Raw genomic sequence first — 14,930 nt, 5'->3', positions numbered from 1 at the left:
AAGAATGAGGCTCTTGAAAGTTTTGGTAACATGTTGCTCGTACAAACAAGCTTTTCGTAGGGAAAACCACAAATGACACTACACAAACCCTAAATTCCTCTTCTTCTTTTTCTTCTTTTTTAGTTTTCTGGGAGGGAAGGGTACCTTGGAAAACAGGAACCAAAACTATGGCAATAAGCATCCCTCCTGTATCGCAAGCATTTACTAGATGAATTATCATCCCACTTTGGAATTAGGAGTTGAACCCTTGACCTTCAACGTACTTGTTGCATATGCAAGAAAGGAAAATATTACATTAGCAAATGTCTCTTTCAGCCTTATCCTTCATGTATGTAACTCTACTAGCCCCATTACGTGAATGATCAATTCAGTAGATCAACCTAGTTCAGACCAGCCCAGATCCTCAAACTTTCAAACTCCAACCAGTGACTATGATTTCAGCATTTTGCAAGTTTCCCTGCAGTTCAAAAAACATGTTCTCCGACATGTCATATGGAAAAAGGTTGAGATTAAACAAAGGTTCAACACTGCTCCAAATGTCAAAAAGGGTGGGTGTTTTACCAGGCATGAACAGAAAATCCCCTCGTCACTCTGCATGCACGTGGTTTTCCCATTAGTTCATGGCATCTACTAAAACAATCACTTCGGGAATCTGGCAAGGTAAATATCAAGAGGAAAATATTCCACCACCACAGCACGGTCATCAAATAACCTTCCATGTAAACAATGCGCTGCCATGCATGCGGCTTCTGTTCTTCTGAACTCCACAAAAACACATCCCCGCTCAAAAATGAGTCCAAGATTACAATCCTGTTCCTTGCAATCTCCCTTCTCAATAGAATTTGGTTTCATTTCCATGCTATCATTCACAATAGCCTTTTCAACATCTCCACTGACTTCCTCCAGATTCAACTCTTCTCCAGCCATTAATTTGTTATCTCCCACCTCCTTCAAATTCAAATCTTCTCCAGCTGTTGATTTGTTTTCCACATCGACTTCCTCAATTTCAATGTCATCAGTGACCTTGTCAACATTGCTGTCTGACACATCTTGAGGGGGTTCTTGAGAATCAGATGAACTCTTGCATGCTAAGTCTTGAACAGCCATATCACTGTCAACCTGACCTGGTTGGCATGGCTCATCCTCCATGACATCACTTGCTGGTTTATCATCACCAATGCCGTTGCCTTCCATAAACTTTTGGTCAATAGATCCTCTGATGTTCCTTGTTTTAGGATTTGTTCCATCACAGCCTAAGCTTTGTGTAGCTTCAGCAGATACCGTATCATCATTGAATTCGCATGATTTTGAAGTGGATATGGTAATTGCAGCATACTTGACAACATTAATGGATTTAACAGAGCCAAACCTGCAGGTTTGAGAGGTGAACATATATTCCAAACCATGATTCAAATTACTATCAAGTTAAAAAGCAATAATGAAAAATTCGTTTACTAGTACCTGGCACACTCTAAACGCACATCTTCCAATACTTCTTCAACTTCCGTGTTAGATAGGGATGAAAGGCTTTCTGAATCAAACTATTTAATATTGAGAAAAGGACAAGGATAAAATAGATAGTTAAGAAAAAATATCAATCCAAAATAAAGTTTAAATATAGAAACATGAAAGAATTACCAAAATAATATATACCAAGAAACATAATACCATACCACATTTTTAAGCTTTAAGACTTCTGTAGGCTTCTCAAGAAGTGCCTTTGCATGCTGAGAGATCTGGCCAAATTGTGAATTTCCATCACTTCCCTAAAATGTGGTGCTTCTATGTCAGTTCCCATCACCATGCAATGCATAGAGTTGATATTAAATTTTCAGTAGAGAAATCAGGGTGGTGAGGAACTACCGAGGAGGATGCATTTGGAACAGCTTGAATGGCAGTTATTACTTGCCCTCCTAACTTCATACCATTGAGACCCGCACAAGCCTTGAAAGTAACCGATTCGTCTGCATACTGATATCAAGAGTATAGATGAGTTCTTTGACAGTCAAGCTCAGGAGAAAGGGAGGATTAAGTTACAAAGAAAACAATAATGAACAAGGAAGCACAGTAAAATTCACGTAAAGGAGAACCCTAAGTGTTCTAACATCACAGTGGTATGCCTCTCTTGAAGCAAATGTAAGCAACAGCACAAATATGCTATGTTACCTCTAGGAAGGCAAATGGCTCATCAGGATCTTTACTATTCTCAAACTGGTATGCCTTCAGAGGTCCAAAGGCACTAGCAATCTCCATGAGCTATAAAAGCAGCAAGAACATCGTTGTCACTTACAGAACCGAGGAAATTGGAGAAATGCAAATAAAATAAAGGATATGGAAGGCGGAAAGGGTGCAGGAATTTTGGAGAGAGAGATGGAGTGTATGGGAATGCAGGAACCCTAGAGGCCATTCTCTGAAGGAACACTATACACAAAGAATTGAAAATTTCAGAGTCAAATTACCATTTTAGAAGAAAGAACCTTTGAAATTCCACCAATGAAAATCTGCACAAATAACTCAAAACAGAAAAATAAGCACAAGATTGTAAATATAAATCAGAGCAAGTAGCATAACAGGTAACTAGATACGAGCAATAGAGACTCACTACAAGATAAAATTACATTTAATAATAATGAAAATCCAACCAGTAAAAATAATAAGAAATAAACACAAAGGAGGTGGTGATTACATGTGGATAAAAGCAAGGAACAGTTCCTTTCAGGTCTACAACTGAAGGACAAAAATAAAAGCATGGCTAAATCAGTTTCACCCTGTAAAGTCTCAAGTCTCAGCTACACACCAGTTGTTTTATCAGTTATGCTACTAGCTTAGCAAGAGCAGCGGTGAATAGGGGTTTAAGCACAAGCTATTTTATGAGTAAAACAATTCACTGCAATTAAATTATATTGGGACCTCCACTTTCACCTTAAAAACAGCCTAGTCAAGCAGCCAGAGTGATGTTGGCCATCCACAAACCATTATATTCTAGTCATCAAATTCCTTTTTAGTTTTAGCACACTTGCAACATCAAGGCTATCCTATGTTCCATGGCTTTTACTATTTCCAAATTCTATTGCAACTGCCAGTTCACAATAAAAAAAGTTCCCCTGTCCCTCCCCATGTGGTCACTAACTCCTGAAATTTGTCTCACCCATGTGGTAGAAGAAAGCATTTTTCTGTGAATGCTGAAAATCATCTTTTCAATATAAGAAAAGGAAAGAGGTGGGGGAAACAAAGAAAAATTTATGTTCATCAGTTAATGTTATTAACAAGGAATTTCTTGAACTTCCATTGGAAACACATACAAACTGAAAATTGCCACTCGAGGTTCACAATTAAATTAAAAAAAAAAGTTATAAGAAAGAGGAAATAAAAACCCTAGCTTTTTGTTCATGCCAGAGAACCAAAATATACCTGGCTAACTGGAAGTTAAAGTAAACACAAAAATCAGTTAGAAGGATGATGGTGCACACCTTGTGAGGTGAATCCTTAACAATATCACCAATTGCATCAATTGCAGCTGCTGATTTTTCTAGTTCACCAGTCTGCATGAAAATAGCAACTGTCTGAAAACCTGCTACATGGATAATAACCACAATATACCTCAGAAAAAGCAAAGAAGAAACTGAAAGCATCAATTGAACAAAAAAATAGCTTCTGTTTACAATACACAAATTCAAGCAACGAGTATAAAATCAAACAGATTTCGTGAAAACTGAGGGATATGAGGCAATAAATAAAATATAATCTGTATATTCTAATTTAATAACACCAAATGTGAATGAGTTTCTGTTTTACAGTACCAATTCCATGATCAAAAGGCTTATATCCCTAAAAAAGTTCAAATGCATTGATAATCAAGGTGAGAGACTGTGTATGCCACAGAAACAGTACTGTGAGATCAAGATTGAACCTGCATATTGGTTTGTTTCCAGCAAACATAGAGCAAACCAATTATGTCATCAGCCCTGCTTTCATCTAGGGCAGACATGATGCCAGAATTAACATAAAGAGAAATAATGATACAAGAACATCAAAAAAGTTACTCGATGAAAGGAAATATCCTTTTAGTCAAAACTATGAACTTCAAATCGTTAGATCTTATTGATCCCTTCAATAAACAAATTTTAACCATATCTCTCGTGTTTTCTCTAAATTTCTGTTAAGACAAGAAATATACAGAATTGAACTTAAAGAAGAGAAATTAACATCAATAAAAGAATGTGCAAAACCATGCCAATGTTATGAGGAGAATATTTAGCAGACAACATCATGCCACTCAAATTATAATGTAAGTAAATATGCTGGGAAAATTCAGAGTTGATAACAGAGAATGACAGAACTATCCTATATATATACACCTTAAAGCATTATTGAATTAGCACATTAAATACATAACATACAGCACTGCATTTCCTTAGACGAAAAAATTACTGTTTGAGCAGCCTAGATCAGTAGCCCAAAACCAATGCCAGAGAAAGAAGCACCATCAAACTCGTCACTACACCTGGATATCTTCTTATTTAGGAGACAGCTTCATCACCATCCAGTACGTGAAATATCACACACCCAATATAAACATCCTATTTAAGAGATTCCAACATGACAGTCAGAATAAATCTCATGTAACTAGGCAAACAGAATATTCCATGTGCAATATAAAGTTTGTGAAGTTACAGAAACAGTTCCTATGTTAAATTTGTGGACAATCTTGCTTTGCTTCCACAGAGCTAGCAAAATCTAAGGAGTCTATGAAAACCAATGACAAAATCATGCAAGATCTCACAATAATGAGGCCCTCGCCTATATGATAAGGACTAAGAAATCTTCCATGACCCACAATTTTGAATATACCAAAACCACAAAATCCTGAACTAGACAACTCCATAAAGTATAGCTCCTGTGTTTGGTATTTGTGTATGACACAAGGGTTCATTTTATCTAAATACATACTTTTATACGAGTAGCACAGAAACTTTTAAGGATGGTCTTATATTCAAGGCACACACCTCAAAATAGTTTCCAGAATACAGTCCACTAGTTGATAGCACTGATACCCAGTGAACTGCAAACTGCTGCAATTCCATACAGAACAAGCTCACATCACTGTACCATGGAAGCATGCTCCTCTCTCACATGCATGTGGGATCTGTTGGTAGTTGTCATAAGTGAGACCCATGTGCATGTGAGAGGAAGCAAGTATACTCCAAGATTATGCTATAATTTTAACCAAAACAGTCAAAAAGAGTAACTGCAAGTGTTACAACTCCCCATTTATAAATGATGGGGAGAATAAGAGAGTAATAACTTCACATCAGGAGCCACCTCTTTCTTGGTAAACCCAATATTATTTGGCCTACAAATAGATTGACCATTGATAGTTGCATTAAACTTCGTCTTTTTGAAAGCCTTTAGATACAAAAGATCAATAAAATACTAAATGCATACAACAAATACACAATAATGAATTGTAGGTTCAAGAGCAGGTAATGCATCTGAGAGCAAAACTGTCACAGGAGTTATGATAAATGCCAAAACCTCTCTTTCTGATCAGTAGCTGCATTATGTAAGTTATAACTAATTTTCTGTGCAATATTTTACAAACAGTTAGATGCATTGAATTCATTCTCTTGTTAACCAATGCAACCAAACTTTATAAGTTGTTGACTTGGTAAAACACCCATTTGCAAAGAAATAATACCATTCTTGCAAAGTGATTGTTATAAAACACCCATTTACAAAGAAATAATACCATTCTTGCAAAATGATTGTTCAGGAGCAGGTAAATAATTTGCAGACAAGATTAACTAGTAGAATCATAACCTGACATTTTAAGCCTAAATCTAATGTGAATAAATACATGCCATATATATATATATATATCAAACCCTAGTCATAAAAATCCATCTTTCTCAATTACTCTGAAAGAACAACAATAGCTTGCAATCAATCATCTAAAAGGTCACGCCTTAATATCTTTTTAAACAGCACACTGGCCTAAACCGAGCTCACCACTGCAGCACTCCTCCTTCAGGACTCACTTCAAAGTAATTTAGGAAAATATGAATCTTGTCTTAAGATTTGATTCTGATCACCATGCAGGCTGGACCAGATTACAGAGAACTTGGCTTTTCTACTGTCATTTCCTTTTAGCTAATAAAACTATCTCTTGCAACTGATAAGGTTTCCGATTGACTAGACATAGGAATTGATGTACTATATGACTTGAGAAAAATAGAGCTCCAAAATACACAGATATATACATCATAAGAACTTGCAGCAATTAGATTAAAGTTAGAAATTCTAGTGGACAGACAACTGACATAAAAACAAATCATCACCAAAGAGAAACAGGGAAAAGAAATGATTGAAATAGATCAAATCTATTTCTAGGCATCCAGACAGACCAGTTAACTTCAAAATATACAATACCAAAAAATTCCAAACAATAGCACACCATGAATAAGCCAGAAAAACAAGAAATCCTAAAGATTAGTGCAAAGCTATTAAACTTTAAAAGAAATGGAGGATGGTCATTCTTACTGCCACTTCAATAAAGTCTTTGGGCCGTCTGACTTTGATAATGGAGCCTGAGAAGGAACAGCCATCAAAAGAGAGAGCTGCTGAAGCATCCTCTGGAGTCAGAAATTCCACAAGAGCTTGGCCCTTTTCTTTTTGCCTCTGCAGATAAAATATGGTAAGACATGCCACAACCCAATTGTTACCATACACTTGATACGAATAACATGGACATTATTCAAATACAAATTAGAAACTTACAATGCAGCTTATACATGGTTGGGTTCCTTGGATATGATGGACGCCTGAAGAAATCAAAAAGTTATTAAGACAGTCCATCACAGCTTTCTCTGAGGCTGAAGCTGGAATGTTCTCCATATAAAGCCTCCTTATAGGATGGGTCGCTTGTGTAAGTTGAATGGATTCAGTGGCGACTTTCATAGCGGTTGACAAAGAACTGAGTGAAACCCCGGAAAGAGGCTTCATTGGAGCTGAAACAACAGGAACAGCACTGACCACTTCATGTATATTTGAAGAAGCAGTTTGGTTTGGTGATTGAAAATTAGAGAGAATCACAGCAGGAAAGACATTGTTTGTTTCTTCTGGTGCAAGGTCCCATTTAGCACTTTTCTTCTCTGGTGAGCGTTTAGCTGGGGAAGGAGTCTTAATAGCGGCCTCAGTTTTTCTCTTCCTTGGTGAATAGCCACCAAGCCCACTTGCAAAGCCACCATGTCTCCTCTGATGCCTACTAGAACTACTGTTTGTAAGTTGGTTATTTTCAGCATCAGATTGTTGTCGTCCAGACCTTTCTTTGACAGAATGCGAGGACAATTCCACATGTTCTCTTTTGTGATAAGAACCACGTTTGTGAGCCCTTGGTGAGAGTGAAATAGACCTTCTATTTCTGTCCTCGTGCTCTCGGCTCCTTGATCGTCTCCTTTTCAGCCTTAATTCTTCATGATGAGATTTTGAAGATTCCTTCCTTTCCTTTCTCTCAGAAGTTTCTAAATGATGCCCTTTTCCTAAATCATGTTTCTTTGCAGCATTCCTGTCTCTACTTTTATCATCAATACCATTCCTGTATTTTTCCTTTCTTTCTCTTTCAGATTTTCCTCTACTTTTGTCCACATGTCTATCTTTCTGCACCTCTCTTGAATGCTTCTTCACAGCTTCGCTTTCAGAAATATTGCTTGGCCGCTTATCACCTTTTCTCCTGTCATGAATTTTTTCATTAGTCTTTTCTTTAACTTCAGTTCTCATATCTTCGTTCATTTTGGCCTTTGATTTTGTTTCTGAATCTCGAACATCCCTATCTCTGCCTTTGGCTATATAATCCTCCTTCATGGAAACATTATCTTCTTTTTTTCTGTAACTCGCCTTGCCATGTTCCTCTGACAAGTGCTGTCGGAGACCAGTTGAAGATTCTTCATTGTGGCCATTACCCCTTTCAGATCTATGATCAGAAGCTTTCTCATTAATAACACCTCCTAATATATCTTTTAATTCTCCTTCCAAAATTTCAGATGCTTTCTTGTTTTTCCTTATAGACATAATCTCATCAAAGCTGAACGGTCTAGTCCGTGCAGCAGTTCCTTCATACTGGTGATCTTGAGACATCTCACTACTTCTTCCATACTTGTCTTTATGCCGACTGGATCTGCTCATCATGCCTGATACGAACTAACTAAAAACAGTGAATTCTGCAGCCCTAGGAGAGCATGGAAAAAAGCGCATGCCTTGAAGTAAGAAAATCGTGCAGCATGCAGAAAAGCCAGTGAAACTCTGGCTGTTAGTAAAACAGTCGCTCTATAACTATCCTGAGCCCAGAGGAAAGATATGCACCACCATAAAGCAAGTATTAGTCGCTAATCCATGTGTTTTAACAATTGAAACCCTTCTGACAACAGATTGGGACAAAACAATAACAGGGAGGGAGATTACAGGTTCAATACCAAGTAACAACTCTGAGGTAGGCACCTAACATTATGCATCCATTTATCATACTATTTTTCAGTGGGACACCCGAAAAATCCATGAAGCCTAACACATTAACTACTGTTGGGCATTATATCAAAAATCTTCCAGATACATACAGGTTTAACGGAGAATGAAGATACTTCCAATAAATCTGAAAATAACACACAGATTATTCCTAATATTAGTCACTAATGCATGTGTTTTAACAAAGAATCAAATCACCTTTCGAAAAACTTGCTTAAAATTCCTACACTAAACTCACCTTGATTAAGTTTGTTTCTAGAACAAAACAGTATTCAGTCTAGATAATAGAAAAATAAGTTAAATTAAATATACTGCAAGAAGGTTTGTTTCGAGTCGTACCTAAAAGGCAGTTAGCGGAGTGGAGAAGTCGGAGAATGGCGAATTGGAGGCGGAGGCGGAGGAAATAGTTAAGTATGCTTAGTTACAGCCTACAAGTAGGAGGAGATGAGAGTTGTGCGGAGGAGATAGAAGAGACCTAAGGTAGATGATGGCCACGAACAAACACCATATATTTGCAGTTTAAGATTAGGAGCCCAAAAAATGAAAAATACAACGACGAGACGACGACCTATTAGTATCCCCTTCCCCCCCTTGTTGATTTCTCATGAATGACACGCCCCCCATATGTTGCCTCGTGTCGTCGATATTACAACGATATATTTTCAATTTTCTTTCCTTTTCTTTTAATGTTGCAATATTTAAATCTTTAAGCTCTTAGCAAACCATCTAGAACAATTGAGAAAAAATGAATTTAATTTATTTCTAACAAATGCAATTTCTGAATTCAATTCTTTGTAAAATAACATAAATTGATAATGGCATAAAAGAGTGAGTTATCTATAGAATGATAGTATTATGGATGCCAAAATTAGAGGGGTTTTATGAATATCAAAAACGGTTGATGCTGTTAAATAATATATTTATTTAGTTTTATTTATTAAGGATAGAATAGTATTTTCAGTTCAACCTATATATAATCTCTTTGTATTTACGTTAACACAAGAACTTAGAATAAACAGATTAATGAGAATTTTAATCTCCTTATCTCTTATGTTCGTATTTCTTTTATGTTAATTTGAATTACTTTAACATGGTATCAGAGTTGATTTTATAAAACAAGACTTAATTTTAAACATAATTTTTTTTTAAGTGATATTTGTTTAGTTTCTGTAAATCTGGTATTTTGTCTTTCCTTCAACTTTTGCAAATTTGATATTTCATCTTCCCTTCAGTTTCTGTAATTTGTTATCTATTTAGTTTCTACAATATCTGTTCAGTTTCTACAATCTGGTATTTTGTCTTTCGCTGCTTTTGCATTATGGTTTTCTTTGTTTGTTGATTATGACTATTGAAAAAGATGATTCGCTTCAGTTTGTGAGTGTGTGGTTGGATGAAAAGAATCATTCATACTAGAGTTATGTCATGAGAAATTTTTTTAAGGGGAAAAAGATGTGAGGATATGTTAGTGAAACTTATGTGATACCTAAGAATACTTAGGAGGAGGAGGAGGATGCTTTAATAGACACATGGGAAGCAAACAATGTAAAGATTATTACTTGGATCAACAATTCTGTTGAGTATTTCATAGGTACGCAGTTGGCGAAGTATGAGGCAACAAAGGAAGTTTGGGATCATCTGCAAAAGTTATTAATGCAATCAAATTTTGCAAAGCAATATCAATTAGAGATTGACATTCGAGCTCTTCATCAGAAGAATATGAGTATTTAAGAGTTTTATTCTATTATGACAAATCTTTGGGATCAATTGGCTTTTACAGAATCAGCAAAATTAAAGGCATGTGGTGCCTATATTAATCGTAGAGAGCAGCAACAATTGGTACAGTTTTTAACAGCACTTCGCAATGATTTTGAAGGACTTAGAGGTTCAATTATGCATTGTTCTCCACTGTCTTTTGTTGACTCTGTTGTCAGTGAGCTATTGGTTGAAGAAATACATCTTCAATCTTATTTTGAAAAAGAAATTATATCTACTTCAAATCTCTTTGTACTAGCAATACCATCTAAGTCATTCCTGAATCATCAGAATAAGCCTTACACAAAGGTTGCCTTCGACGAGTGCAATTTCTGTAAGCAGATAGAATCAATTTCAGAAAGGTCATTGGAAGCCTAAGTATCCCAAGTTGAGACAACAAAATCAAGCTTAGAAGTCTGGCAATCAGTCACAATCTAAAGTTTATAGACCACCTCAGGGTTATAAACCACCACACCACAATACTGCAGTAGTAGCTTCATCAAGCTCTATCATTGATCCTAGTACTATGGCTGAGCAATTTCATAAGTTTCTCTTCCTTACAGTCACAAGCAATGTCCGCTTCTCCTTTTGTAGGTCAGTTACCTCATGGTTCCTCAAGTATGTCACATTCTGAATGGATCTTGGATTTTGGTGTTACACGTCATATGTCTCCAGATTCTTCATCTTTTACCTCTGTGTCCCCTTCGCCCTCCATTCATGTTATAACTATTTATGACACTCTCATACCCTTAGCAGGTGTTGGTTTTGTTGTCACACCTCACTTGTCTCTCCCTAATGTTTATCCTATTCCGAAACTCAGATTGAATCTTGTTAATGTTGGTCAATTATGTGATTCTGGTGATTATTTAGTTATTTTTTTTCTTTTTTTGTTGTGTACAGGATCTGCAGTCTCAAAAGCTGATTAGGACAAGCCGTAAGGAGAATGGATTATATATTTTTGATAAGTTAAAGGTATCAGTTGTCGTTGCTGCTACTACTACTATTGATTTTTTTTTTCGTTCGAGTCCTTCATCTTCAAGTTTTTACTTATGACATTCTCGTTTAGGTTATGTTTCGTCTTCTCGTTTGAGATTTTTGGCATCCATGGGAGCTTTAGGAAATTTACAAACTTGTGATATTTCTAATTGTAGTGGATGTAAACTGGTAAAATTTTTTGCTTTACCTTTTAATCGAAGTATTTATGTTTCTTCTTCACCATTTGACATGATTTATCCTGATGTATGGGGACCTTCTTCTGTTTCCACAAAATAAAGGTCTCAATATTATGTTTCATTTATTGATGACCATACTCGTTATTGTTGGGTTTATTTAATGAAACATTGTTCTGACTTCTTTGAGATATATACAATTTTTCGAGCTCAAGTCAAAACTTAATATTCTGTTATAATCAAATGTTTTAGGTGTGATTTAGGTGGAGAATACACCTCTAATAAATTTTGTCAATTGCTTGCTTTACATGGAACCATTTACCAAACTTCATGTATAGATAATCCTGAGCAAAATGGAGTTGCTGAAAGAAAACATAGGCACATTATCGAAACTGTTTGTTCTCTCTTGTTGTCTGCTTCTATTCCTAGTGAGTTTTTGGGAGAAACTGTCCTTACTGCTGTAAGTTTTTTTAATACAATTCTCTCTTCTAATAATTCAGGTTTATCTTTTTTTGAAAAGTTATATGGGTATGTCCCTGATTATTTCTCCTTTAGAGTTTTTTATTGTACTTATTTTGTTCTTCATCCTCATGTAGAACGCAGTAAGTTGTCCTCTCGATCTGCTATTTATGTCTTTCTAGGTTATGGTGAAGGTAAAAAGTAGTATCGTTGTTTTGATCCTATAACTCATAAATTTTATGTATCTCGTCATATTGTCTTTCTCGAGCATATACCTTTATTTTATATTTCATCCACTACTCATAGCCTGACTAAATTGATCTTATTCGTATAAATCCTTTTTTTCTTAAGATTCTGATAGTTTATCATCTTACGTTTCTAGTACCTTAGATACCCCTCATCATGCTCGACCAATTTGTACTCATCAATTTGCAACTGACACTTTACTCTCTGGCACACCTAAAGCTTCATACTCATCTACAGCCCCTCAAGCTTCATCTGAGATTATGGATCCACCTCTGCGTCAATCCATACGTATTCGTAAGTCCACAAAACTATCAGATTTTGTTTATTCTTGTTATTCTTCATCATTTACTTCCTTTTTAGTTTCTATTCATTGTCTCTTTGAGACCTCTTCCTATAAAGAGGCAATTATTGATCCTCTTTGGCAACAAGCTATGGATGAGGAACTTTATGCTTTGTATAAAACAGATAAGTGAGATTTGGTTCCTCTACCTCCTAGTAAGAATATTGTTGGTTGTCCTTGGGTGTATAAGATCAAGACTAATTATGATGGGTCTATTGAGCGATACAAAGCTAGGTTGGTTGCAAAAGGATACTCTTAACAGTATGATATGGATTATGATGAGACATTTGCCCCTATTACAAAAATGATTATTATTCATACTCTTATTGCCATAGCTTTGGTTCGTTAGTGGCATATCTCTCAACTTGATGTTAAAAATGCCTTCTTGAATGAAGATCTTCAAGAAGAAGTTTATATGGCGTCTTCTTTTGGTATTTCACATGACTCTGGGTATATTTGTAAGCTCAAGAAAGCGTTATATGGTCTCAAACAAGCACCTCGGGCTTGGTTTGAGAAATTTTCTATTATAATCTCGTCTCTTGAATTTGTTTCTAGTAGTCATGATTCTACTCTTTTTATTAAATGCATTGATGTAGGTCGTATTATTATATCCTTATATGCTGATGACATGATTATTATTGGTGATGACATTGATGGTATCTCAGTTTTGAAGACATGGTTGGCTAGACAGTTTGAAATGAAGGATTTGGGTTCTTTTCGATATTTTTTGGGTATTGAGGTAGCTTACTCACCCAAAGATTACCTTCTTTCTCAGTCGAAATATGTTGCAGATATTCTTGAGCCGACTATACTTACTGATAACAAGATTGTAAATACTCTCATTGAAGTTAACGCAAGGTATTCTTCTTCTGAAGGTTTACTTTTAACTAAGCTTACTTTTATATTGTACTATTGTTGGGAGCTTGGTATATCTCATCATTACTCGTACAGATATTGCATATGTTGTTCATGTTGTTAGTTAGTTTGTTGCTTCTCTTACTATTGTTCACTGGGCAGCTGTTTTTCATATTTTACGATATCTTCAGGGGACAGTCTTTCAAGGTCTTTTACTTTCACCACCTCTTTCTTGGAGCTGCGTGCATACTCTGATGCTAATCATTACAGTGATCCCACAGATCACAAGTCTGTTACTGGTTTTTGTATCTTTTTAGGTGATTTTCTTATTTCATTGAAGAGCAAAAAACACTATATCGTTTCTCATTCCTCAACCGAAGCAGAATATCGTGCTATGACATCTGTTACTTGCGGATATGGGAGTTTCATTTTCTCATCTTACTCCTATATATTGTGACAACCAGAGTTCTATTCAGATTGCTCACAGCTCGGTTTTTCATGAACGAACTATTGAGATCGATTGTCATCTTACTCATTATCATCTCAAGCAAGGCCTCATTACTTTGCCTTTTGTTTCTTCTTCTTTACAGATTGCAGATTTCTTTACCAAATTGCATTTCATTTCTCATTTTTATTTTCTAGTTGGCAGACTCTCGATACTTGTAGCTGTCGCATTTAGAGTTTGAGGGGAGATGTTAAATAATACATTTATTTAGTTTTATTTATTAATGGTAGAATAATATTTTCAGTTCAACCTATATATAATCTCTTTGTATTTAGGTTAACACAAGAACTTAGAATAAACAGATTAATGAGAATTCTAACCTCCTTCTCTTTTATGTTTGTATTTTGTTTATGTTAATTTAAATTATTTTAACAGATGCATGCAAAATACTTCAAAACTCTAAAAATATCATTCACTCTGTGCTTCATTGACAATTACTATTAAAATTGATAAATTTTCTACTTTTAGTAAAAGGAAAGAGAAAGAGTAAATGGAAGCTTAAAAAGTTGGACATGGTATTAAAACATCTAAAACAAGGATGATAATGAAATTGTACAAGGTAAAATTTTTATATATCTACATCCAATATGGTACATCTATACTCTTAACTACGCAAGCAAACACGCGTTACATTACGAATCGAATAAAAAAAATTAAACATAATAAAAAAATATTAAGGTCATAGAAAACTATTTGATATTATTATTAAAGTCAGCACAATGTGTCAACCTCGAAATCCTCGGATCCAGCTCTTTGCCTAGCTTGGATCTAAAATTAAATTATTCGAGAGTTGTCTCTATACAACCTACTCTACTTAGGCCCCGTTTGTTTGCTGGAAAGTAGTTTCCTTTTGGAAAGTGAATTCCGGAAAAGTGAATTATTTTCTAATGTTTGATAGTATAATGAAAAATAAGTTAGAAAATATTTTCCAGTGTTTGGTTATGTCATGGAATATGAGCTAGAAAATAACTTATTAATGTTTTATTTTTCTCAAGTTTATTAAAATAATGAGGAACAAATCTTACAAATTAAAAAGTTGAATGAGAATCAAATTGAAAAAAAATATAATTTTATAAATTATCTCAAA

At 35.3% G+C, this 14,930-nt stretch overlaps 1 protein-coding gene across 4 annotated transcripts; it reads right to left on the bottom strand.

Annotated features, from left to right (window-relative positions):
- Positions 1–187: 187 nt before the first annotated feature.
- On the bottom strand, positions 188–9,117 carry LOC18102464 (splicing factor U2af large subunit B). 4 transcript variants are annotated; one of them, XR_002983926.2, is made up of 11 exons: positions 8,857–9,116; positions 6,778–8,224; positions 6,541–6,678; positions 3,471–3,542; positions 2,460–2,501; positions 2,167–2,256; positions 1,864–1,971; positions 1,674–1,766; positions 1,462–1,541; positions 562–1,369; positions 188–457 (listed from the first exon to the last, which is right to left on the bottom strand). XR_002983926.2 is itself a non-coding variant. In XM_024609369.2 (10 exons), exons 2-10 carry the CDS (start codon positions 8,182–8,184, stop codon positions 640–642), a joined length of 2,760 nt encoding a protein of 919 aa, XP_024465137.1. In that variant the 5' UTR covers positions 8,185–8,196; positions 8,857–9,117; the 3' UTR covers positions 188–639. The 4 variants fall into 4 exon arrangements, 3 of the variants coding, with proteins under 3 accessions (XP_024465137.1, XP_024465138.1, XP_024465136.1); XM_024609369.2 differs by having other exon boundaries at positions 188–1,369; positions 6,778–8,196; positions 8,857–9,117; XM_024609370.2 differs by having other exon boundaries at positions 188–1,369; positions 6,778–8,333.
- Positions 9,118–14,930: the final 5,813 nt, after the last annotated feature.

This window comes from Populus trichocarpa, chromosome 10, assembly GCF_000002775.5.
Source record: "Populus trichocarpa isolate Nisqually-1 chromosome 10, P.trichocarpa_v4.1, whole genome shotgun sequence".
NCBI lineage: Eukaryota > Viridiplantae > Streptophyta > Magnoliopsida > Malpighiales > Salicaceae > Populus > Populus trichocarpa.
The sequence above is the reverse complement of the archived record's forward strand: the minus strand, read 5'-3'. Positions and strand labels throughout refer to the sequence as shown.